This window comes from Pygocentrus nattereri, chromosome 2, assembly GCF_015220715.1.
Source record: "Pygocentrus nattereri isolate fPygNat1 chromosome 2, fPygNat1.pri, whole genome shotgun sequence".
NCBI classification, from domain to species: domain Eukaryota; kingdom Metazoa; phylum Chordata; class Actinopteri; order Characiformes; family Serrasalmidae; genus Pygocentrus; species Pygocentrus nattereri.
In genome coordinates this window covers 8,079,066-8,106,920 of record NC_051212.1, presented here as the reverse complement: position 1 = coordinate 8,106,920, position 27,855 = coordinate 8,079,066, and the positions used below count along the sequence as shown (strand labels likewise).

At 43.6% G+C, this 27,855-nt stretch overlaps 1 protein-coding gene across 1 annotated transcript; it reads right to left on the bottom strand.

The window, feature by feature from the left end:
- Window positions 1-3,531: 3,531 nt before the first annotated feature.
- Window positions 3,532-27,855, bottom strand: LOC108441962 (gastrula zinc finger protein XlCGF26.1-like). Its single transcript, XM_037534157.1, has 3 exons — window positions 27,698-27,855; window positions 22,661-23,336; window positions 3,532-4,999 (listed from the first exon to the last, which is right to left on the bottom strand). Exons 2-3 carry the CDS (start codon window positions 23,230-23,232, stop codon window positions 4,135-4,137), a joined length of 1,437 nt encoding a protein of 478 aa, XP_037390054.1. The 5' UTR covers window positions 23,233-23,336; window positions 27,698-27,855; the 3' UTR covers window positions 3,532-4,134.

The window sequence follows — 27,855 nt, the reverse complement described above, 5'->3', positions numbered from 1 at the left end:
AGGCTGGAGAAACAGCGCCCCCGCCTGGACAGGAGGCTCCACAGTCTCATCTGGAGCTGCTGCTTTTAATCCCACCTGAAGGAGGGTCTCTGAGCTCTACCATTAGAGCCACTAATCCCACCCATGAGTTTTAAGTACAGGCCATTCTTGGGGGGGAAAAAAAAAAAAAAAAACACACCAGGGAACTGGCTTAATATTTACCATTACAGACCATTAGTTTCCTGTTGGACACCTTTAGATCCATCAGGCCCAAAACAGTGAGTGGTGGGTCATTCTCAGCACTGCAGTAACACTGATGTTGCGCTGGTCTGAGTGGATCAGACCCAGCAGCGCTGCTGGAGGTTTTAAACACTGTGTCCACTCACTGTCCACTCTATTAGACACTCCTATCTTGTCGGTCCACCTTGTAGATGTAAAGTCAGAGACGACAGCTCATCTGCTGCACAGCTTGTGTTGGTCATCCTCTGGTCCTTCATCAGTGGCCACAGGATGCTGTTGGCTGGATGTTCTGGTTGGTGGACTATTCTCAGTCCAGCAGCGACACTGAGGTGTTTAAACTCCAGCAGCACTGCTGCGTTTGATCCACTCAGACCAGCACAACACACACTAACACACCACCACCACATCAGTGTTACTGCAGTGCTGAGAATGATCCACCACCCAAATAGTACCTGCTCTGTGAGGGTCCATGGGGGTCCTGACCACTGAAGAACAGGGTAACAGAGTATCAGAGAAACAGATGGACTACAGTCTGAAACTGTAGAACTACAAAGTGGTCAGTGGAGCTGATAAAATGGACAGTGAGCGTAGAAATGAGGAGGTGGTCATGATGTTACGCCTGATCAGTGTATAGTTGAATCTCTATTACTGACTATGCATTTGCACTATTCACTATGTTAATTCTAAAGAATCAAAAAGACCTCAGACGCCGAGTTCTTGTGGAAAGGAGTGAAAGGTCTTCGCTTTATTTGTGCATCAAGTGGCAAGTGGTGTCCAAAGACCCAAATGCAAAGACAGGTTCAGCACATTCCTGTTCATACATCCTCCGGGGTTATACGACCATCAGCCCACCCCTTCTACAAAGTTCCCCACCATATTAGTCCCAATAATCTTTACCTTTTTTTTGGCTACGCCTAAAACCATCATATCTTTTTGTTGCTGTTGTTTTTTAAACTGGTCTGATCCCAAAGGACACCACATCATCCTCTTACCAGGCTGCCCACTCCTTACAAGGTCATCTTTCACAACTTTCCATAGGAGTTCACTACAGTTAGAACTGTCATGCACACAGTCTGTGGCCTATTCCTTCATCCTACACCACCTCTTAGTAAGAGAAACCAGTATGAACTACTGATTATTGATCATCATTGATTAGATGAATATTCAAATTTGCCATCAGTACTGTACATCTTTATGGGGTCATTCCACACCAACCTACCTAACCCACACAGTACAAAATATCCACACAAAATTTACTGCAAGGGTTCTTTACAGAACCCTAAACATTCGAAGGGCTCTTTGCATAAGTAGAGGGTTCTTTGCATAGTGAAAGGGTTCTTAAGATGAATGGAAATTGTGCTGCGGATGGTTCTATATAGGACCTTTTTGAAAAGGGTTCCTCTATTGTTACGATATCAAGCCTGTAACAACAGAACCCTTTGTGTGCTATATAGAACCACATACAGCAGAACACGTTCTGTATCAACCTCAAGAACCATTTCACAATGCAGAGGGCTTTTAAGTGTTAAAGAGCCCTTGAAGAACAATTTTTTTTAAGTGTGTATCTATGAAATATATAAAGAAATGTTAAATGAAAGCCAGTCGAAAGAACAAAATAATAGCTATTTTCAGTAAATTATTATTATTTCATATAAATAGTGATGAATATTAACACCGTCCCATATCTTAAAAAGTGGGGTTTTCCACCCTGAAGCTACATTTAACAAAATCTGTGGTGCTTAACTGTTTATGCAGGACCAAAAGACTTGCAGATGTGATAGAAAAATATTAACACTGATCAGAATATAAGACTAGTGGAGATGAAAGAATCTTCATATTTACTTATGTGAAAAATCTGATTGCTGCAAAACACTCAGCAACAGCTATTTACATGAACACGTGTTGCAAATTAAACTGAATGTCTTGGATGCTGAGCACGCATTTCAACCCAATCCAACAAAAAATAAGCAACCACTGAGGCTCAGAGTGGACATACAAAGAAGCGAAGAGCCAAACTTCAAGAATTCATAACTAACAAAGTGCTTAGAATACACTGTTAGAAATAAAGGTTCTGTGCGGGTACTTTTTTCGTACAAGGTACAAACAGCGTAAAAGTACCCTCAAAGTTCGAGCAGTGGGTTTAAGGTCCAGTTGTGCACCTTAAATAAATTGTTCTTCATAACCGACTCTTTTAAAACAGAACAATAATGTGAAAGAGTCTCGCCTGGAGACGAGACAGGGTGTGTGGAGTCCTTTCTCTGGCTAAAGGTACTGAGATGTACCCTTGAGGGTCCCACCCCAGTGACAAGAAAGGTACTGCCCCAGTAACGGTTTACGACCTTTTTTGTGGAGCTCTGGGATTATGCAAGGTCCCATGAATTTGGATTGTCAGGAAAATCCAAATGAACGGGACAGAACAGGTAAGTAGGTATGGAATGACCTCACATCTTATTGGGTGACTAATAATATTAATACAAGTTAATACATGTTACACTGTTCTTAACATCAACTTGACGGATGTGAATGCCTAAAGCTCTTCTCGGTCACTCTTAGCAGAACCAACTGTCTGTCTGTTTCTTTGCCGAGCTAAATAACTGCCCATCCTGTGTGGTCTGATGCTGTTGCTTCATCTGCCTGCTGCTCGCCAGCCTTCTGGACCAGTTTGACCACCATGAACCTTCCTGCTGTACAACGCTGTGCAAACCACACCCTCATGGACTAACCCTCGTGATGCTGCTGCTGCACAGACTCGACCTGTTCAGAGCTATTGCTTCACCTAATTTAGAATCATAAGAAAATGAAACAGATCAGATCAAAAGATAAACACCACAAGACAGAGTTTTAACTAAGCGCTGAGTTAGAGACGTTTTTAGGTGCTTCTTAAAAGTGAGCACTGAGCTTGACTGTCTAGTAAAAGGTGAACTGAGCTCCACAGTTTAGAAGCAGGATAACTGAGCGAGTCGCTCTGTTCTCTGTATTTTACTGAAGGTGTTCAGAAGGTCAGTATCTGCAGATCTTAGACCTCGTGCTGAACAATAGACAGACACTCTGTGATGTAAGCGGCGCTTTAAGGTCATGTTGAGCTTTAAAAGCTAGTAGCAGAGCTTTAAAATCTATCCTGAATGATACAGACAGCCAGTGCAGCGCTTTTAAAGTGGGACTGATCTGATCTCTCTGCGTTGTTTTTGTTAGGATGCTGCTGCGTTTTGTACAAGCTGTAAAGAACGTATTGTTTTCTTAGGATGTCCAGTAAGAAGACCATTACAGTGATCAACTCTGCTGTGACAAACGCATGAACAAGTTTCTCTGCGTCGCTCTGAGAGAGAAAAGGCTGAACTTTATTGAAATTTCTCAAATGATAAAAAGCCACTTTAGTGACTTTGTTTACATGCAGATAAAACAGAGCTAAGAGTCTAACATCACACCCAGGTTTCAGGTTTGGTATAGGAAGCTAAAGAGCGAGGTTTCTCATTAAGCAGATTTCTCTGAGTTTCTGTAGCAATAATCAATATTTCCGTTTTTTCGTAGAAAGTTCTTTCTGCAGAAAGTTTTGTGACATCCACTGAGAAATATCAGACACCCAGCTGGTCAGTCTGTCTACAGAGTCTTGATCACCAGACGGAATGGAAATGTTTAAGGGGGTGTCGTCAGCACAGCTATGAAAAATTTGTATTATGTTTCCTAATGACGTCACCTAGAGGAGGAAAGCAAAGGCCTTAAAACTGAACCTTGAGGCACGCCGCAAGAAATGCCAGATCTTTTTGTTGAATGATTTCCCATCGAAACCACGAACTGCCTATTACATGAACTGGTCAAGAGGCCGATCCAGCATCCAAGACGCTTTGTGGCAAGGCCTGTTGTAAAAAGCGCTATATAAATAAACTCTGACTTGACTTGTCACACTCTGAGCAGTAATTATGTCTGTCCCGTGTGAACGTTCTGGTGTCTCTGGAGAGTATAATGTCTAGTAAATGTCTTTCCACACTCTGAGCAGTGATACGGCTTCTCTCGAGCATGAATGTGCCGGCGTTCCCGGAGATTATTCTTTAAAGTACAGCTCTCCTCACACTCCGAATGGCCACAAGGCCTCTCTCCTGTGTGAACGAGCTGGTGCTGTCGGAGGTAACTGTGTCGAGTAAAACTCTCCCCGCACTCTGAGCAGTAATACGGCTTCACTCCTGTGTGGATGCGCGAGTGGTTTTGGAGAGTGCTCTGTTGAGTGAAACTCTTGCCGCACTCTGAACAGCAATACAGCTTCTCTCCGGTGTGAATGCGCTGGTGCCGTCGGAGATGACATTTTCTAGTGAAGTTCATCCCGCACTCCGAACACTGATACGGTTTCTCTCCTGTGTGGACGAGCTGGTGTCGCTGGAGGTGAACCTGCTGAGCAAAACTCCTGCCGCACTCCACGCAGTCGTACGGCCTCTCTCTCGTGTGAATGCGCTGGTGTCGCTTCAGGTTGTTCTCAGTCGTAAAACTCGTCCCGCACTCTGAGCAATAATACGGCCTCTCTCCGGTGTGAACGCGCTGGTGCTGCTTGAGGTTGTTCTCCGTGGTGAAAATCTTCCCGCACTCCGAGCAGTCCCGCAACCTCTCTCCTGTGTGGATGCGCTGGTGTCGTTTAAGAGTGATCTTCAGAGCAAAACTCCTCCCACACTCCGAGCAGCGATGCAGCCTCTCTCTGGTGTGAATGCGTTGGTGTTGTTGGAGGTCACTCTTTGCAGTAAAACTCCTCCCACACTCTGAGCAGTGCTGAGTTTTCTCCATGCTTCCTACTTTCCTGTTAGGCTGTTAAATGAAGCGGCAAGAGGAGGTTTGCTGTAGTGAAACTTCCTTTGGACACTATTTCCTCATATGCTAACCTCTCTGGATTTCAGCAGGCAGACAAATTCCTCGACTCCTCATCACGTTCTTGCGGAGGTAAGTGGGAACTGCAGATGTCTGGAGGAGAAAAAAAAGAGAATGAAAAATTATATTCAACATGTTCAGTCAGTATCGGATAAAACTTGAACTTAATCATGATTAACACGACTTAGCAGACAGAACAAAAACAAACCAATAATAACAATTGGTAGTGTCAAAGTTAACAGGTTAATAATGTGTTAAAGCAATAAATTGGCCACAATATTTTTCATCTACCTATTTGAACCATTTGGAGGTGCACCCTGAAGCACAGCTGACTGGGTGCTTCACAGCTGTGGTCATGACTTGAATTTCTTTCTACAAATATTGCTTTTAAATGGCAAGTTCGATTATGCTTCAAACTCAAAAATATAACTTCAGCTAATACAAAACGGAAGAAAGAAAAAACCAAGAATGGTGGAGAAAAGGTGCCATCTTTTATTAAAGACTAAGGTCCTAAAAACGGAAGCGTTAACCTCAGTTTCCTCGGGTTGCACCTGAAGAACACAAAGAAAATACAAGGTGATTCAAAAGATTCATCTGATTTCAAAGCAATCAGATACCAATTGAAAGTTAAGTGATACTTTTTTAATCCCACAAACGGGGAAATTCCACCTCCGCATTTAACTCATCCATGAAGTGAAACACCACATACACACTAGTGAAGGGGGCAGTGAGGACACTTGCCCGGAGCGGTGGGCAGCCCTATCCACAGTGCCCGGGGAGCAGTTGGGGGTTAGGTGTCTTGCTCAAGGACACCTCAGTCACGGACTGTCGGCGCTGGGGATCGAACCGGCAACCTTCAGGTCACAGGGACAGCTCCCTACTCTCCAGCCCACGACTGCCAAAAGGGGGTCATCTAGTTTTTCCCTTCAGTCTGAGAGGAGATGGAGAGCCCTGAGAAGAAAGTGTAAGAGTGAATTGGTCATCACTATGCAGTGCGATCTTCATCAGCAGTGAACGTCTAACAGCTCAGAGCGTTCGTCTTTGGTTCCACAACACTGGATGATCTCCGAAATCGCACTGAAAGAGCCGTGAGTGCAGCGACACCCGACATGCTCAATGGAGCATGGGATGAATTTGTCTATGGCGTTGATGTTGTCTACAGCTGGAGGAGGTTCATATTGAACATGTATAAAACTACATAAACCTTAAGCTCATTTAAACCATTTACAGTTTAATACCATCTGACATTCTGAAATCAGATGAATCTTTCTGAATCACCCTGTACATCAGTTTTTATACACATCTGGGCAAAGCGGGGCTCACCTGTCTCCTCCTTTGCCCTTCCCGTTTTATTCATTTTTACATAATTTGGGAACCCTTTATTCTCAAATTACATGTTTATACTGAATATAAAAATGACCCAATCAATATATTAATTTTGGGCCAGGTCCAGTATAATTTTTCTTGGCCAACGTCCACACCCTTGGCTTGTCTAAAACTCACTTTATCTCCAATATGACAAGGATCTTCTACCATCTAGCCTGCACAGTAATTGGCTATATTTTCATAGACTGAAATCAGAGCACAGTTCATTCTACTATAAATATAGATGTTAAACACCTCCACAAAATCAAACATATTTCCACACATGGTCATCAGTAAAACACACCATGGCAATGTCAGTGATATCTGCACCATTAGTACTGTAGACAAAATGTCATGTTTGATGCTGGTCATGTCATGCTGGCCATAGCAACACAGACAACAATCTCACCTAGCTAGTAGCTAACGAACAGGCAAAGAGAAAGATTTAAGACGAATATCGATCATTTGGAGACGAATGGACTTATTTGCATTTATAAGCACACCTGATACATTTAATCTGCAACAAGAAACTGACAAACACTAAAAAGTCTGAAGTTACTTTTCATCGGAAATTCAAGAAGCTGAAGTTGCTTTTCATTGGAAAAATGGAACCTTAAATGCTGCCTGCTGTTCCATTTAAGATGGAACGGGAAAATTTGAAAAAGAGGCTGCGAATGAGGAGCTGACTTCCATCTCGTAAAAAGTTGAACGTTGAGAGACATTTACAAGAAACTGTTCTACTTTTGAGGAAAGGTTTCCTGCCAGAGATGTGCGAAAAGCGGCTACATCTGAGCTAAAGCTTAAAGCAGAGCGAAGAAAGTCTGCAGGTTTGTTTACATTATATTTGTTAGCCTACACTAGCACATTAGCACATACTGAGACATGTTTACACGCAAGACGGTGAAACGTTGTGGCTCCTGAGGTGGTTTGATTTTTGTCGACCCCTGATCACACTGGACAGTGGTGAGAAATTTAAACAGCGATTACATTATTCTTAACGTTCATTTGAGTGTTCAGTTAATGTGAAAACCAGAATTCATATGATGGAAAAAAGGTTAGTACTTTATAAAAGTAGTAAATAAATTCTTATTTATGAAGTTTAAATGCCCACTCACAACAAAATGCACTGCTTTTAAAAGAAGTATTTTTTGGGCAAATTAACTGTAAAAAAAGACTGTGAGGAAATTCTGATATTCATTTCATCTGAGAGCCCTAACAACCCATTAACCATGAATCTAGTTCAGTTACTACCAGATCTTTCAAACTACAACCCAATAACATAAAAAACTGAAGAGACATTTTCCACAGGAAAGTCTCAGAAATCAACAAAGTTGCAAAAAATATACGCTACATTGACAAAAGTTTTCAGTCACCCATCCAAATCACTGAATCCAGGTGTTCCAGTCACTTCCATGGCCACAGGTGTATAAAGCCGAGCCCCTAGGCCTGCAGACTGCTTCTACAGACATTAGTGAAAGAATGGGTCGCTCTCAGGAGCTCAGTAAATTCCAGCGTGGTGCCGTGATTGGACGCCACCTGTGCAACAAGTCCAGTCGTGAAATTTCCTCCATACTAAATATTCCACAGTCAACTGTCAGTGGGATTATAGCAAAGTGGAAGTGACTGGAAACGACAGCAACTCAGCCACGAAGTGGTCGGCCACGTAAAATGACAGAGCGGGTCAGCGGATGCTGAGGGGCATAGTGCGCAGAGGTCACCAACTTTCTGCAGAGTCAATCACTACAGACCTCCAAACTTCATGTGGCCTTCAGATCAGCTCAGGAACAGCATAGAGAGCTTCATGGAATGGGTTTCCATGGCTGAGCAGATTCATCCAAGCCTTACATCACCAAGCGCAATGCAAAGCGCGGAATGCAGTGGTGTAAAGCGCCTGACCTCAACCTGACAGAACACCTTTGGGATGAATTAGAGCGGAGACTGTGAGCCAGGTCTTCTCATCCAACATCAGTGTCTGACCTCACAAATGCATTTTTGGAAGAATGGTCAAAAATTCCCATAAACACACTCCTAAACCTCATGGAAAGCCTTCCCAGAAGAGTTGAAGCTGTTATAGCTGCAAAGGGTGGGCCGACATCATAATAAACCATATGGATTAAAAATGGAACGTCACTCAAATTTATACGCATGTGAAGCCAGACGAGCGAATACTTTAGACAATATAGTGTTAGATATATATAGTATAGACAATATAGTATAGACCTGTTATCAAATAGGTTCTATATAGACACTTGAGGAACCACTTCACCACGCAAAGAACCCTGGCATCATGGCAGGATTCTATATAGAACCACCCTGCTGGAAAAACAAAGAAACCATTAAGTTAAGGAGTTTCTGTTGGTTCTGTAATGTATTTTGGTTTTTTTAATGGGTTCATACCACAATATAAAAGACCCTAATGGTTTAACAGGTGACCAACTGCTAATTCTATGCATTTAAGGGTTCTCTGATGGGATCTAAAAGGTGTTATCTACTGGAAACCATTAAGCCAATTCCCACTAGAAAGCAAAACCCTAATGGCTCAATTCCAGCAGCATTTTTCAGCTCCCTTTACTGAAGAACCTTTGAAGAACCATCATTTTAAGAGAGGAGAACATGAAGAACACACAGACAGAGGAGCTAGCATTAGCCTCTTCAGCTAATCCTGGAGGAAGGCTGCTCAAGCTGAAAGCATTTACAGAACCTGTCCTTCTGACTTCATTAAAACATGCGTCTTGTTTTACCTTCAGGTCTGCAGAACCTCTTTCAGCCTCTTACAGTTCTGCAGAAACGCTTAGAGCTTCTCCACTTCACTGAGGCTGGAGAACCAACGGTATGGAAACAGCGCCCCCACCTGGGCAGGAGGATTCACAGCCACACTGGAGCTGCTGTTTTTAATCGCACCTGTTTTCAGACTAAACCCCGCCTCCTGCTCTACGATTGGTCAGCAGTTCTTTCCTGCAGTTCTCCGACTGGCCTGTAGGGGGGGGGGGGACTCAACAACATCTGCCACTATTTTTGAGTGTTGCAAGTAAATCTAGGTCTGTAACCAGTCTAGACAGTCACAGTTACCATAAGTCTTTGATTTAGCATCAGTGATGAAATACAAATTACATAAAAATCTTGATTTCTTTCAAAATGTTGCTGAGAAAATCCTCACTGAATGAAAAGAAAACCAGGGGTGAGAAGAGCGGTGAAAACCCTACTTCAATAAAAATACAAACTTAAAAAAGATGGCTCTTCAGGGGTTCTTTAGGACAGAATATGGTTTAATATAGAACCATGAACACTCAAAGAACCCTTTGCCTGATTAAATGATTCCCAGCGTGGTGAAATGACGTCTGATTGACAGTGTGTTGCATCCGGCACCTATAGCACCGAAAAGGGTTCTCTTATTGTTACAATATCAAGCCCGTAACAAAAGAAGAACCCTTTCATGATGCAAACAGCCCTTTAATCATGCACAGGGTCCTTTGAGTGTTCATGGTTCAATATAGAACCACTTTCTTTGCTCAAGAACCCTTGAAGAACCATCGTTAAACGTGTATTGTTGGTGTAGTGATACTCGTGTTCATAAGAGAAATGACTCACGTCGGAGTAAATAAGTTTTTATTGGAAAACTACTTGAGAGATTGAGTTACTTTTTCATATCAGCATTCACAAACTTAAATACACTTGCTTTCCAAAAGTATTCAGTCATCCATCCAAATCATTGAATTCAGCTGTTCCAATCACTTCCATGGCCACAGGTGTATAAACCCAAGCCCCCCTGCAGAACCCGCCTTATAGCAGATATAAAGGGATCCGGCTCTTTATCAGACTTCTCAATCAGATGTCTAGACGTTACAACGAGTGTTGTTTACATGACTGTTTAAATGATCAGATACCTGCAAAAATCTGATTATGATCGGATTATTGAGAGCATGGAAAAGCTCATTGTTTCTAATAAAAAAAGTTATTTATTTATGCTTTAGATTCTGTGCCCCCTGCTCCCCACCTCAGCACCAAAGTGCACTTCGCCTGCGGTAAACAGCGTAAAGTTCATTTAGTGGGCTGCAATATTCTTTTCTCAAAATAATGACGTATTGTAATCTTGCACTTTCTCAAAGAGTAAGAACTTTTGTTAGTCAATATTTTGACCAATTCAATCATTATCTGGAGAAAATGGGTCATGATTTCTACCTAAAGAGTCGCAACTTGAACCAGAATCAAAGGAAAGAAATGTTTTGGCCACATCCCACAGCTCGCACGCCTTCCAGTGGTGGCACTCTACATTTTACACTCTATTTCAGGCACGTCAAACTGGGGACCTTCGGGCTAAAGAGCTGTGGAGATCAGCATTTACCCTCAACTAACAGTTCATGAAGCGAGTTGAAGCCTGCGGTGTTTTGGCCCACGTGGACTGGAGCTTACAGTGGTGTTTTAGGTACAGTTCAGTACACTTGGAGAATAAAGTCGTTATATTTCAAGAATAAAGCGGGCTAACTGTGAGGGGGCTGCCATAACGCGGTGGGGTCTCGATTGCCATACTGACGGAGGTCCACTCACTCCTGTCTCTTTGCGGATATGATCATTTAGATCATCGTTTTCTCCATTTGTGAAACTTCATGCCCTCTTTGAATGGTGCAGAGGTGTGATCACTGATAGCCGTGTACTTCTCCTTAATCAAAACAGACAGACCTTTTCCTCCGAGTCCGTCTGGCTCTTTATTATCTCTAGATAAACACAGTTTCTTGACTAACAGTTACAGCCGTTTCTTAAACTAATAACACTCAGGAGAGACAGGGAGACAGTATTTCTTTAAGGGTGAATCGATATGAAAGTGTAACTCTACCACCTCCTCAACGCCCCTCACTTTAACAGGAGGAGGCGTTGCCTTCCCTTTGCAAAGTCCTTGGGCACAATATGGCGACCTTTCCTGGTATTAATGCCACTTTAAAATTACGATTATTTTCTCAAAGTCTACTAATTTTATTTTTATTGAAAGTGGCCCTAAAACACCGTCCTAGGAGCCGGTGGACACAGGAGGACACATGCTCCATTTAAAGCCGTAATCTGCGGTTTAGGCTTCAGTCTTTTTCCCCGACTTGGTGGACACTGGCTTCCATACAAAAGGAATGCGAGTCAAATGTGGTTTTACTGTGCTGCTCAAATGTTAATTAAGAAGTTCTCTTTGTTCATTTGCATGAAAGTTCTTAGTAGATAAGCTCCGAAATTAGTCACCAGCACAGGCACAACGGATCATCTGACTGTGGGTAATTAGCGCCTCTCTTAGTAAATCTGGTCCTGTTTCTTACTAATGTGAACAGTTATTTCTATACAGGTTAATCACGTCTGAAGCTCTTTCTGTACTGTGAGCAGTAACAAAGCTACTGGGTGGGAATAATCTGTTGTGTTTAGGGAGTATCCTGTGTAATAAAACTCCTCCCACACTCTGAAGATCGGCAAATTTGCTGCATGCCTGTACTTTCCTGTGATTGTCTGTTATACATGTTCATAAGGAGAGGGGACAAGCGGCTGCTCATCGAGCACAGAAACCTCTTATGGACACTACATGACCACCTGCCTAATATTCTGTTGGGCCTCCCTGTGCTGCCAAGACAGCTTCGACCTGTTGAGGCATGGACTCTACAAGACCTCTGAAGGTAGCCTGTGGTATTTTGCACCAAGACTTTAGTAGCAGATCTTTTAAATCCTGCAAGTTGCGAGGCGGAGCCGCTGCAGATCGGACTTCTTGTTCCAGCACATCCCACAGATGCTCGAACGGATTGAGATCTGGGGAATTTGGAGGCCAGTCCAACACCCCGAGCTGTTTGGCATGTTCCTCAAACCACTCTTGAACAACCTGTGCAGTGTGACAGGATTCATTGTCCTGCTGAAAGAGGCCACTGCCATCGGGGAACACAGTCACCATGAAGGGGTGTACCTGGTCTGCAACAATGTTCAGGTAGGTGGCGCATGTCAAATTGTCATCCACATGAACAACTGGACCCAGGGTTTCCCAGCAGAACATGGCCCAGAGCATCACACTCCCTTGAGCGTCTTGTACTTGTCCCATCACTTCCTCAGATGAACGGCGCACACATACCTGGCTGTCCACTTCTTGTAAATGAAAAAGGGACTTGTCAGAAAAGGCGACCTTCTTCCACTGCTCTAAGGTCCAGTTCTGATGCTCACGTGCCCATTGTAGACGCTTTTGGCGGTGACCAGGCACGGTTGGTATGACCGGTCTGCGGCTACGCAGCCCCATACGCAGCAGGGTGCGATGCACTGTGTGTTGCGACACGTTCTTCTTGTAACCATCGTTAAAAATCTCTGTGACTTGTGCCACGGTAGGCCTTTTGTCAGCTTGAACCAGATGTGAAAGCATTTGTTGCCCTCGTGCATCGATGAGCCTTGGGCGCCCAACACCCCGACGGCGGCTCGTGGTTTGGCCCTCCTCAATCCACTTACGGTAGGTACTTGCCACTGCTGACCGCGAGCACCCCACAAGCTTCGCTGTCTCGGAGATGCTCCGACCCAGTCTCCTTGCCACAACGATCTGGCCCTTGTCAAAATCGCTCAGGTCTTCACGCTTGCCCATTTCTCCCACACCCGACAGGTCAACTACGAGAACAGTCTGTTCGTTTATCGTCTAATACATCCCAGACCTTATCATGTGCTGTTGTTACGAGATGATTAATCTCTGGTTTCAGCAGTCGTGTTCCTCTCGTCATCTCATGATGTGCCTGAGGAGGCAGGTTTAACTGTGTGTGGAGTCGTTTATTTCTGGAAAAGAAAGAAAAACGAGAAATATTTTCAGAATTCATTGTCAAATGCAAGAGAGTACAATCAAACAGAAAATGGCCAGTTAGGCTGCGTTCACACAGCAGGCAAAAGAGGCCCAAGTCTGATTTTTCCTTCATATGTGACACAGATGTGTGTCCGTGTGTCAGTGTAAACAGCAAAAACCGCACTGAACCTGACATTTTCAATTCTGATTTGAGACGCTTTCACATGTGGTACGGAATTCCGATCCAAATCTGATCTGTAGTAATGCAACTCCGTCTGAACAGCTGGACCAGAATTCATGCGGTATTTGCCTCAATCTAAGTTTACATTTGTGCTGCTGAGACACATTTGATCAGACAGATTTGACCAATATTTCCTCACATAAATTAGAAGAGACTCATCCAAACCCTCCACGTTTGAAGAGATTTTGAAAGAAATGCCCGAACACGGCCGGAGAGTGAGGCTGCAGCGTCAAAGTATGAAAGCAAAGTTTAAAGAATCCGAGGACGAGAACCAAAGAAGTGACCATGGCCGAATACCGTGACCTTTTCACGGCAAGCTTGAAGACAGTCTGGGTGGTGAGCCCAGCTGTCAGTCAGAGAAGCTTCATGATGGCTCCTGTGATGCTGGTGAAGATGAAGCTGAACCCTCCGGGAGCGACAGGCGTTCGCTGCCAGTCGTGATTGTTTACCTCTGGAAGAGCCGCGTCAAACAGCGTGACGCATTGTTCCTTTGCACATGTGGGTCAGTTTAGGAGCTGATCTGTTGACTGATGTCGCATACAGATCACATTTAAAAGACAACGTGAACAGCCAAACAAAAAAAATCTGATTTGGTGAGAAAATTTGCAGATTTGCCACTTTTACCTGTTGTGTGAACACAGCCTTAGTTTCTGATCAGAGGAGAACAAGTTTGATGTCATGACAAAATAGTAAAATAACAAACAAGACTGAATGAAAGTTACCTTAACAATAAACACCTTAATGAAAAAATAAATAAATAAATAAATAAACAGCAGAAAACAATCATTTAAAAAACAAAAACAAGACTAATACCATCAAAAGAAGATAAATAATATAAAAAATATATAATTATATATAAAATAAATGAAAATCATGGAAATATTAAATTATCAGAATTAAAACAAGAATAAGAACAAATAATAAATAACAAATAAATGGGGAAAAAATATAAAGCAGTAACTAAAATAATGAAAATAAGCCAATAATATTGAGCAACAGGTAAATCAGGTGGTGGTTAGCGAGTAAAAGTTTAAAGTGACTGAGTGACCCAGTGAGCTGAGCTGTAGTGGTTCCTGTAGTGAGGGTCCGGTTCGCTGGTGCTCTGGAACTAAAGGCAGATTTTCTCAGCTCAGTAAAAACACTCTGTCTGGAAATGTGATCCAACCACTGGAGCAAGATTATATTATATTATATATATATTCAATATAGTGTACAGAGCTTACAGATTTATTTGAGTAATTCTTAAACGTTTGATCAGGATAGTAGTGAAGTTAACAGACAGACAGATCGAGATCTCAGAATCACTGTACTGCTCACACTCCACACGATTCATTACTGTCATCTATTGTTTTTTCTCTTGGCTTTGACTTACGAAAAGAGCTCCTGACCACCAAAATAACCATGAGAACTGACCGTCACATAACTTTGCCAAATACAGCACCTACTTGCACTAGTTTGTGCAGAAAGAAGAAAGACGGGAATGTTGTGAGAATTTTGGACTCGTACTCGGACACAAACCTCGTGCGTGCTCCTCTTCTTGTGAGAGAGAAGGACAGCGGAGCCAAGTTTCACACAGCGCTCGAGCGGTCTTCACGCTGATCGTCGTTCTTCAGCTCCCCCCTCGCTGTCCTAGAGCAGCGCTTGCCAACCCTGGTCCTGGAGGCCCACTGGCCGGCATATTTCAGAGCACTCCCTGTGTTAACAGACCCAGTTTAACTCTGTGAGGGCTTGTTGATGAGCTGATTCGGAGGATCAGGGGGCGGGGCAGAGAAAACAGAGAGCAGAGACAGCACTAAAATGTGCAGGAAACAGCAGGAAACTCGAGGGTAATGTTTCCCAGCGCTGGTCCAGGAGGCTCACTGACCCACACACTGTACTGCTTTCTCTGCTCTTAATCCAATCCAACTAATATCTTTATCAATCTATATCTATATATCTATACACACACACACGAGTATCTATTTTAGATGTTTTCTTTGTTCATTTATAATTTCACTATTTTATTATTTGTATTGTAGTATTAGTACCGTATCTTTTTGTTCTAATCCCACCATTAAATATTAAAAATATTAAATCCTGATATTTTAAAATATTTTCACAATACACAGTAGGCATCACGATCTTTAGTTTTTCTGAGATTTAATAGGTTGGAACAGACAGAATATAAGCAATAGTGCCACATATACTCCTACTACTACTACTAATAATAATAATAATAATAATAATAATAATTCTACAACAACGAGTGCATTTACATGAGTGCATGTATATGATTCAATGTTTCATAAACTGCACTGCACCAATCAAACAGGCCTAAATACGCTCACTGTGTATTAAAACGCAGTCAGTAATCTGTAAAGTCCAGAACCAGCTGGTTCCGAGACAGCTTCTTCCCCCGGGCCATCAGGCTGCTGAACTGCCACTGGTGTTGGGGTGTCGGTCTGTAGGCCCGTCACTGCACCTCTGAGTCATCATCTCCGTGGACAACCACCACCTCACCTACACCTCATCAGACTCACTCTGATCTTACTGCACCTTCAATCCAGCAAGTCTGTACTTACGACATCTTCTACATCTTCTACACACATCCTGTCCAGTCTGAAAGATTCTCTGTCAGTATCCTGTCCCTGAGAACCTGCATCTCATTTATTACCTCCCTCAGACTAACTGCACATACGGGAATGTGAACAACTGTATATATCAGTTTTATTTCATAACTTATTACTGTACAACAGTACACTGGATTAGTGCAACACTAGCGTATATTTTGATTGTGTGTATATTCAGAGTCGGTGTGTGTGTGTGTGTGTGTGTACACACACATACAAAGCAATATATATATTGCTTTTTCTTCTTAGATATTTATTTGTATTTAAATTCTATAAGGGGGTTCTGTGCCTAAGATTCTCACTCACTGTCCACCTGTGTAAATGTGATGTGACTATAAACGTGATTTGATTTGATTTAAGCGATCGATCCACGATAAACACAACAACAAAAAAAAAAAGAGTACTGTGAGACAACTTATCACGATAATGATAAAATATCATATTAACCACGCCAGCTCAGTAACTTACTCACATTCACATTTTATCACTAATCCGCTCATTAGGTTTAATTAGTTGTCCTGATTTGTCTTATTAATGTCTCACTTTTCTTTTTATGTCCTGTTTTAATAAAATGGATTGGACTTATTTTCTGTCTTTGCTCCAGTTTTAATTTACCCACTTCAGTCCTTTGTTTTTATGTGATGCTTGGCTACACCGTAAACGAGGGTCACTGTAACCTGAGTTTGAGTAAAGACTGCTTGATTGATTGATTGACTGCTTGATTGATTGATTGATGGATGGATGGATTGATTGCTCCCTCATTAAAGGGTTTTTAGAGTCAGGCCTAAATACTAAACACAGCATCTAAGAAACGTCCCTATGCATTATTATGATGGTCCATCTCTTTATTAGGACACCATGAGAAACTACACAGGCCTGCTGAGCTCAGTGTGGACAGAGGCTGCTCTGTGTTCTTCACACTGACCCTCTGCCAGTTAAACAGGCCTGGACGAAACTACTTCAGCACCCACAACTGCAAAACGTGCACACCACAACTGGAAAACACGACAGCATCTAATTTACTACCTTCAGCAGAGCAGCTCCTCTTCATCTCCCCCAACACTCAGCCCTGCTCCTGAGGATCTGCGGACTGCTCCTCTTCACTGAGGCTGGAGAACCACTGACAGAGAGACACAGGCGCCCCCAGCTGGACAGGAGGCTCACATCAACCTGAACTGGACCGGCTGTTTTTAATCCCACCTGTGTTCAGTGCACACTTCTCCGCCAGGCCTGCAGAGGGGGGTCTGTGGCCTTTTCCCACCATTAGAACCAGCGCTTTTCTCCTTAGATTTATTAGACAGACTCCAGATTCAGAGTTTGGAAAGGTTCTGCAGCTCTGTTCTCTTACCTTTTACTGCCCCCCCCCCCCCCCCAATCTCTCATCCTTTCTTTATCCTTTCTGAAAGAACTGAAACATCCCGTCTTATCAGCACGTTTGACTGTTAGAAATAAATCAAGGTTTAAACATTTTCATCGCAGACTTTACAATCAATACTGCTTTGATTTTATACTGATTTGAATCTATCTACACACTATATTTCCAAAAGTATTCCTACACCCATCCAAACCATTGACTTCAGGTGTTCCAGTCACTTCCATGGCCACAGGTGTATAAAGCCGAGCCCCTAGGCCTGCAGACTGCTTCTACAGACATTAGTGAAAGAATGGGTCGCTCTCAGGAGCTCAGAGAATTCCAGCGTGGTACCGTGATCGGACGCCACCTGAGCAGCAAGTCCAGTCGTGAAATTTCCTCACTACTAAATATTCCACAGTCAACTGTCAGTGGGATTATAACAAAGTGGAAGCGATTGGGAACGTCAGCAACTCAGCCACGAAGTGGTCGGCCACATAAAATGACTGCGCGGGGTCAGCGGATGCTGAGGGGCATAGTGCGTAGAGGTCACCAACTTTCTGCAGAGTCAATCACTACAGACCTCCAAACTTCATGTGGCCTTCAGATCAGCTCAAGAACAGCGTAGGGAGCTTCATGGAATGGGTTTCCATGGCCGAGCAGCTGCATCCAAGCCTTACATCACCAAGCGCAATGCAAAGCGTGGAATGCAGTGGTGTAAAGCGCCGCCACTGGACTCAAGAGCAGTGGAGACGTGTTCTCTGGAGTGACCAATCACGCTTCTCCATCTGGCAATCTGATGGACAAGTCTGGGCTTGGCAGTTGCTAGGAGACGGCACTTCTCTGACTGCGTTGGGCCAAGTGTAAAGTTTGGTGGAGGGGGGATCATGGTGTGGGGTTGTTTTTCAGGAGTTGGGCTCGGCCCCTTAGTTCCAGTGAAAGGAACTCTTAAAGCTTCAGCACCAAGAGATTTTGAACAATTTGATGCTCCCAACTTTGTGGGAACAGTTTGGGGACGGCCCCTTCCTGTTCCAACATGGCTGCACACCAGTGCACAAAGCAGGTCCATAAAGACCTGGATGAGCCAGTTTGGTGTGGAAGAACTTGACTGGCCTGCACAGAGTCCTGACCTCAACCCCATAGAACACCTTTAGGATGAATTAGAGCGGAGACTGTGAGCCAGGCCTTCTCGCCCAACATCAGTGTCTGACCTCACAAATGCGCTTCTGGAAGAACGGTCAAAAATTCCCAGCCTTCCCTGAAGAGTTGCAGCTGTTATAGCTGCAAAGGGTGGGCCGAAATCATATTAAACCCTATGGATTAAGAATGGGACGTCACTCAAGTCCATGTGTGTGTGAAGACAGATGAGTGAATAGTTTTGGCAATATAGTATAAATATATATACAGATCAGGCGTAACATCCTGACCACCTCCTCGTTTCTACACTCATTGTCCATCTTATCAGCTCCACTTACTGTAGAGCTGCACTCTGTAGTTCTACAGTTACAGACTGTAGTCCATCTGTTTCTCTGATACTCTGTTACCCTGTTCTTCAGTGGTCAGGACCCCCATGGACCCTCACAGAGCAGGTACTATTTGGGTGGTGGATCATTCTCACTGCAGTAACACTGACTTGGTGGTAATGTGTTGGAGTCTGTTGTGCTGGTGCGAGTAGATCAGACACGGCAGTGCTGGGGAAAAAAAAAAAACACTAGGCCTGATATAAAATGTAGAATATAATAATAATAATAATATAGAAAATATTGTTGCTGATACTGAGCTAAATTAAAACGATTTACTAAAGTAATTTACAAAGTATAACTGAAGGAAGGAAGGAGAAATTGGTAAATTTGACTGTAAGGGGAAAAATGAGCGATAAAAAAAGGAATTTTATCTATTATTCTGCTTAACCGCCGGTGGGCCGCCCAGAAAACGTGGAGCGCCAGCTCTGCCGTTAGTGGGCTGACAGTGGTCCACTGGTCCACTAACCATCTTGCTGTCAGGGCTAACATTAGCACCACAGCACAGGTTTGATTCTCCACTGACACAAGTTTAGAAAACAAGCACTCCGACTGATAATCACATTTCTTACCAATAAATCTACAGAAGAAGATGTAAATATTAAAACGTCACTGCTTTAAAAAAACACTGGGCCCTTTGATCAGACATCCATCATCTACAACAGGGGTCTTTAATTAAAAGTCAATGAGGTCCAGCTAAAGAAAAATTCAGAACATCATAATATCTGACTTGCATCATGATTCAGTGCCATATGCTGTTTACTGAAGTAGCCTAATAGGTAAATCAGCATCTTATACAGTCAATAACTGAATATCAAGTCCAGTTCAGTCAGATTTCAGCAACATTTTTCTCTGGGTTTCCCGCCTCATCCCTCCCCTGTGTGTGTCTCTCACTGGAGTCTCAGTGCTTATTGTAATGCACAGTTCTGATTGGCTGAGTAGCTTCATGTGTGATATTTACAAATGCGATTGGTCTTCCAGACGGCTAAAGCTACTAAAGGCTAGAAAGTTTATTCCACTTAAAATAGGACCACCCCGTCGAAATGAAACAATTCTCCATAGTTTCTCTAGGTTAAAGGTCCAGGCCTGCATAGGACCGCGCCTGGGTCTGGCCTTGGACCGCAGCCTGCCTGTTAGTGACCTCTGATCTAGAAGATCAAGGATATTCAAATCCTTCATTACATCAAGCACACAGTTGGTTTCGGCGGCTCTCCAAGTGTGTTTTGTTGCCGCCTCCTGGTTAAACGTTGCTCGCTGTTCCTGGGAGATTCACACATGAGCCGACTGAGAGAACGAAAGAAATCAGAGTAAGGGTACACATGCGCTGAAAACCCCCTTTACTGGGCTAAAATCCAGCTGTCATCTTCATCAGATTTCTAGAACTCCAATAACGGCCTTAATTCAACGTGAGAACTCAGAGGACGCTGTTTACATGACCGCTTGGCCGAAATCCAGTAATGACTGTATTATCGGAGGGTATGTAAATGTGCAGGTTGTTAGATTAACGCTTTAACACTTGCTGGTTGGTGACCTGAAAATCTCTCCAGTTTGTATTCCCCATTATAGCCTGTGCCGAGTAATGGGAGGAGGGGTTAAAATTTGGAAACCTATAGGGACGGGGGCGTGTCCAACTTGCATCATCAAGCATATTCATCATTTTTCACATTTTGTAAAGATTCAGGGACACTTCACGACAACGTAGTAGTTTCCTGGAAAGGACAATAACGCATGAAAGACACTTAACCGTTTATTTATTAATCACAGATTTCCATAACGGCTTTATATGATGAATTCAACTCAATAGACAGCAAAAGTGCACAATATAAATAAAATAAATACTGCAGCATCGGGGTGGAGCCACCCGGAATACTTTGCAGATTTGGTTTCTATCAGGTATCACTTCTTTTTATTTCATATACTTGATAAACGAAAGCGTCTCAGTGTTATAGCTTCTTATGCCGAAGGTTAGCACTGGATATATTATATACATGTTTTGGAATTCTCACCTGACAGCAGTTCATATTAAAATTCAACCGTTCAATCTGAAATGCTGACCTAAACAGAGGGATTCGCGCTGGGTGGTGCAACTGTAAGGATTTGCGTTACTGTTGGGAACTCATCCAAGCAACGCCATGACCGAAACAGCCGGCGATCAGAAGGTGTCCATATCACCCGATATTATCAGGCCCTAATGGAAACATCGCCAACTACAATAAAACAGACAGAACTAAGACTCGCCGTTAAGGCACACGGCACACATAATATGGTTGTCTAGTGTAGTGGTTAACACCTCTGCCTTCTACACTGTAGACTGGGGTTCAATCCCCACCTGGGCAAACACCCTACACTATACCAATAAGAGTCCTTGGGCAAGACTCCTAACACCACCTTCGCCTAGCTGTGTAAACTGATCAAGCTGGAAGTCGCTCTGGATAAGAGCGCCAGCCAAATGCCATAAATGTAAATATATGCACTACAGATATCATATAATAATCACTAAATATTACACTCATCACAGACTCACAATGCAAAAGTTTTGGCACCCCTAGTCAGATGAAACATGTTTTATTGATTTCTATAAGCATAACTGTCTACAGTTGACGCGCATTTAAATGCACACTTGCTCTTCATTTCTGATTCATTTATGAGACGGTGGGCTGTGCTAAAGTTAGGGCACATTTCATATCATGCCACTTTTAAGCTGGCTCTCCGTACAGGACGAGAGCCATTCTGCGGAAACGTTCGCTGTTGTGTCCGTAGTGTTTACAAATATATTAAACACGTCAGGCTTCAAATTGACTTCTATTGTCAAAATAAAGCTATTTTAAAATGGCTACATGTAAGTTATTTGAACAATTACACCTTCTTGAGCCTCAATTTAGCAATATTAGATTTTAAATCAGTTATATAGAATTCCAAGCACCACAGAAGAGCTCGTCCCTACGGTCCTGTTTGAAGCGTGAGGCGAGATTTTGAGGTTTAAAAAAAAGCTTTTCATGCTATTTTAACTGCGATAATCTACACATGACTATGGAATATAGAAATGACATGACACAAAGAAAATAAATGCCAACTAAATACTAGAAAGTATATATTCAAAGTCGTTGTCCCCAGGAGTCGTGTCACTAGTGTAACTGTAGAACCAAAAAAAATCATCTTCATCTTCCTTTCCCCTGTTTTCTGAGGATCCATGAAGAAAAGCTCATGGTGAGTCCACTGTGTGTCTCAGTTCTCAGAGATTCTCTCATTCAGCTCATGATCTCATACGAAGCTCTTAGCTGACGTCACTGGTGTGACCGACTTTATGCGGTAAAAGTGGAAAAACGGAAGATAAATGGATTAAATTCCATGTTTTAGCGGACGTTCCAGGATGGACCATGATATGGTTTGATGTTCTGCAGCAGCCGTTTTCTGTAAAATGTGTTCTTCATTAAAAACGTCACCGGTGTTACTTTTCTCGTGTGTGACACCGATGATGATCGGTAACACCGATGACCCCCTATGGACAGACAGAAAAGTGGACGTTCCTGCAGAGCGACCCGTGTGTGAACTTACACGCGTCATTCGACCCGGGGTGTTCAAACTTTTGCTTACAAATTACGAGAAAGAGGACATTTTCCTTAAATTGGCAGCTATTTAAAGCTGCGGCAGCACACGGTTCGTGCTCCTAAGCAACCAGAACGCACGTCGTGACCCGACACTCACGTGTCACGGATTTGCACCTCCGTCTCAACGCACTTATGTATCTTTAAAGTATGTGAATGTCTGAAGCTCTTCCCGCACTCCGAGCAGTAATAAGGCTTCTCCCCTGTGTGAATGCGCTGGTGTCTCTGGAGGTGACTCAGTCTAGTGAAACTGATCCCGCACTCCGAGCAGTCGTACGGCTTCACGCCTGTGTGAATGCGCTGGTGTAGCTGGAGATGACTGTGCTGATTGAAACTCCTTCCACACTCCGAACAGTGATACGGCTTCTCTCCCGTGTGAGTGCGCTGGTGTCTCTGGAGAACGTTCTGGCGAGTAAAGCTCTTCCCGCACTCGGCGCAGCAGTACGGCTTCTCTCCGGTGTGGATGCGCTGGTGCGTTTGGAGGTTACTCTGGACGTTAAAGCTCATCCCGCACTGGGAGCAGTAGAACGGCTTCTCCCCCGTGTGGATGAGCTGGTGTCGTTGTAGAGTGCTCTGCCGGGTAAAACTCTTCCCGCACTCAAAGCAACGGTGAGTTCGTTCCTTGCCTGGCTTCGTCTGCGTTTGTGCCGCGAGGAGAGGATCGGCGAAGGGCTGTTGGGTACTGAAGCTTCTTATGAAGGCCATGTTCACATATTCCAGGCTCTCCTGGATTCAGCGGTGGGATTTATCCCCCTGGCATCTTGGGCTGCGGCTGGAGGTAGATGTAATGGTGTCGATGACGTTCATTTCTGGAGGAAAGAAAGAAAAAACATGGATAACACTGATGCAGACGGTACCAAACGTAGACAACCCTGAGTTTGTTTTAGATCAAACCAAAACCCACAAATCCAGTACTTACGAGACAAAACTACAAACCCAATTAGAACAAAAAAAATGGAGACAGTCGGTAAAACGCAAAACCAAAAGCAGCGATTTATACATGTACTTTGTCAGGTCAAGTCAGCTTTATGGTCAATACTACAATATGTAGAGGACATACAGTGAAAGTGAGAGTGAGGACACACCGACAGCGCATTACTCTCAGACTCCACGGTGTAACAAGAACATTAAATAGACGGTAAAGAGAAAAAGGTGTGAATTTAAAAAGAAACACTAATCGTAAAAATAGAATAATGTAAAAATATATAAATATAAGAAGCTCCTGAAATGAACACGAAAGTGACGTAAGGCACATACAGATTAAGGTCTGTGGGTTCGCCCTGTATTTCAACAAAAACTGTACAGAAAATACAAGATGTGTAATATTTTGTCTCATCAACTTGATTGTTTTCTTCTAAACATGCTCATATTCTGCAAACGATGACACGACTTGTTCCCAAAGTTGGGAGAGCTGCAATGCAAGACTAGGAACATTGTAAAATGTTCAAAAAACATCTTAAAACAGGTGATGCAATCGTATATAATCGCCCTTTGCATGATTAAAGGGTTCTTTGCATCGTGAAAATGTTCTTCAGACTGACGGAAAATTTGCTGTAGATGGTTCTATATGGAACCTTTTCAAAAAGGCTCCTTCTATTTGTTACACACTTCAAAATGATGGTTCTTCAAAGGTTCTTTAGGAAAGAAAATGGTTCTATATAGCACCAAAATGGGTTCTTCTGTTTTTTGCGGTCAGCCTTTCGGGTGCTATACAGAACCCTTTTCAAAAAGGTTCTATCTAGAACTATCGCCAGCACATTCTCCATCAATATGAAGAATGCTTTCATGACCCAAAGAATCATGCAACCACTCCTTCAATGTTCATGGCTCTACATGAAACCACTTTCTTTACTGAAGAACCCTCGAAGAGCCCTCACTGTTAAGAATGCATGATGAGGGGTCTCTTCCAGGATGCCAGCATCCCATGAGGGGCTATTGATTAGGGGTCTAATGAGTGTGATGATGGTGTACATCATACGCATGCAGCCTGTGGAGAGGACAGTGCAGGACGACTCATCTGACCATTCCATTCTTTCCACATCTCTGCTGACCACAGCCTGTGGTTTCTGCACCACTGAACTCTCAAACATGCACTCATCTTTGTAATGAGGGGTTTCTGCACTGCAGCTCTACTATAACGTCCCCTCTGTGTGCAGCTGTGGACGGACTGTTGTTGCCGACACTCCTGCTGTGTGCGCTTCCAATCACAACTTCCATCCCTATTAACTAACGTCTTTACCACAGATCCAAACACTGAGGTCACTTAGTCACCGTTTCTACTGAAACACTAGCCAGGAGAACACTGACTGAACCTCCTGCCTTCTGTGACCCGATAATGAACCCTCCGTTAAAAGGGGAGCTCCAGCGATTTCTAAAAATTCAATATAATTAAAAGGCTGAGATGTTACATGTAGCTCAGAGCTGTTCAGAGTGGTTTGGTGTGAAATGCTCTGCTCTAGATAAATCTGCCAAGTCAGAACTGTTCACAGTGGTGGTGATAGGAACCAGATATCCACCACTAAAAGCTCCTTCATAGAAAGCCATTAGATTAAATGGTTAGGAATTCACTGCTTGATGTCTGAGACTGTGTTTTACGATGGTTTTGTGAGAAAGTTTTGGCTTAAAATGTATTTTAAAAGGTGCCCTGTAGGAAACCAGCGGTCTCTAAAGGTAACCTACAAGAACCCAGCGGTCTCTAAAGGTAACCTACAAGAACCCAGCGGTCTCTAAAGGTAACCTACAAGAAACCAGCGGTCTCTAAAGGTAACCTACAAGAAACCAGCTGTCTCTAAAGGTAACCTACAGGAAACCAGCGGTCTCTAAAGGTAACCTACAGGATACCAGCGGTCTCTAAAGGTAACCTACAAGAAACCAGCTGTCTCTAAAGGTAACCTACAGGAAACCAGCGGCCTCTAAAGGTGACCTACAGGAAACCAGCGGCCTCTAAAGGTAACCTACAGGAAACCAGCGGTCTCTAAAGGTAACCTACAGGAAACCAGCGGCCTCTAAAGGTAACCTACAGGAAACCAGCGGCCTCTAAAGGTAACCTACAGGAAACCAGCGGCCTCTAAAGGTAACCTACAGGAAACCAGCGGTCTCTAAAGGTGACCTACAGGAAACCAGCGGCCTCTAAAGGTGACCTACAGGAAACCAGCGGCCTCTAAAGGTGACCTACAGGAAACCAGCGGCCTCTAAAGGTGACCTACAGGAAACCAGCGGCCTCTAAAGGTGACCTACAGGAAACCAGCGGCCTCTAAAGGTGACCTACAGGAAACCAGCGGCCTCTAAAGGTAACCTACAGGAAACCAGCGGCCTCTAAAGGTAACCTACAGGAAACCAGCGGCTTCTAAAGGTAACCTACAGGAAACCAGCGGTCTCTAAAGGTAACCTACAGGAAACCAGCCGCCTCTAAAGGTAACCTACAGGAAACCAGCGGCCTCTAAAGGTAACCTACAGGAAACCAGCGGCCTCTAAAGGTAACCTACAGGAAACCAGCGGTCTCTAAAGGTGACCTACAGGAAACCAGCGGCCTCTAAAGGTGACCTACAGGAAACCAGCGGCCTCTAAAGGTGACCTACAGGAAACCAGCGGCCTCTAAAGGTGACCTACAGGAAACCAGCGGTCTGTAAAGGTAACCTACAGGAAACCAGCGGTCTCTAAAGGTAACCTACAGGAAACCAGCGGTCTCTAAAGGTAACCTACAGGAAACCAGCGGTCTCTAAAGGTAACCTACAGGATACCAGCGGTCTCTAAAGGTGACCTACAGGAAACCAGCGGCCTCTAAAGGTAACCTACAGGATACCAGCGGCCTCTAAAGGTAACCTACAGGATACCAGCGGCCTCTAAAGGTAACCTACAGGATACCAGCGGCCTCTAAAGGTAACCTACAGGATACCAGCGGTCTCTAAAGGTAACCTACAGGAAACCAGCGGTCTCTAAAGGTAACCTACAGGAAACCAGCGGTCTCTAAAGGTAACCTACAGGAAACCAGCGGTCTCTAAAGGTAACCTACAGGAAACCAGCGGTCTCTAAAGGTAACCTACAGGATACCAGCGGCCTCTAAAGGTAACCTACAGGATACCAGCGGTCTCTAAAGGTAACCTACAGGAAACCAGCGGTCTCTAAAGGTAACCTACAGGAAACCAGCGGCCTCTAAAGGTAACCTACAGGAAACCAGCGGTCTCTAAAGGTAACCTACAGGAAACCAGCGGTCTCTAAAGGTAACCTACAGGATACCAGCGGTCTCTAAAGGTAACCTACAGGAAACCAGCGGTCTCTAAAGGTAACTCTCTAACCTTCTCATTAATCAATCAACCTCGGAGAGCATTGAGGGTGCCCCTCATTTACAGTGCTGCCGAGGTGATACAGGAAAAGGGACTGATGATGAACAAACAATAAAAGTAAATTTAATAATAAAAATGATTCAAATAAAGTCAAAACATTAACAATAAAATACAAAAGTTACATTAAAAATCAGTAGAATATATTAAACAATAATAAAAGCATAACTAAAATGTTAAAGTTAATAAAATAAAAAAGATGAAACAAAAGGAGGACAAGATCAAAAAAGAAAACTAAAATGACAAAAATAGTAATAAATATATATCATAATAAAATAATAATTCAAACAAGAATATAAATAATAATAAACAAACAAACAAACAAATAAATAAGGGAACAAACAAAGCAAAGCCATCAGGTTTAAAACCCCCGATGGCTCTTTTCTGGGGTGCTAGTGATCCTAGATCCCTAGACCTTTAGATCCCATTAGGACATGATCAGATGTATCTAGAATCAGACCTAGAACTCCTGGTTAAACCATTAGAGTCATTTCCACTGTGAGAGTCCAACAGGACAAACACCAGACACCATTACCGACAACTGGACACCAGCAGGAACCAGCAGAAATGGGTTCTGACTGGGTTATATGGTGTTTTTCAGACAGGGTGCTCAACCACTGGAAGGGTTCTAGATCACTGAGCACTGTGTACATCCTAAGCACAGCAGTACCGCAGCGTCTGACCAGGAGAGCCTCAAACGCAGCGTTAATGTCCTGCTCAGCTCGGAGTGACCAGCCCGCGCCTGACCTGCGACTCGAACAGCCAGCAGCGGTCAGTCCGCCTCTCCACTGGGCAGAGCGGGGGGGCCTAAGGAGCTGCTCCTCATTTACCTTCATTAGAGCCGAAGTCCTCTTTCCATCCCCCTCTCTCTCTCTCTTTCTCCATCTCTCTCTCTCCAGAGCCACAGCTGGACCGAGTGGACTGCCTATGCCAGCTGTCGTCCCCTCTCTCCACTTCACTGAGGCTGAAGAGCCGCGCTTACAGAAAT

Bases quoted from the DNA above. Each gene is read 5' to 3' on its own strand.
- LOC108441962 (XM_037534157.1), bottom strand. From the start codon at position 23,232: ATGGCCTTCATAAGAAGCTTCAGTACCCAACAGCCCTTCGCCGATCCT. The intron at 5,000-22,660 runs GTGCGTTGAGAC...ACAGCCTAACAG, and splicing joins CATACTTTAAAGATACATAA to GAAAGTAGGAAGCATGGAGA.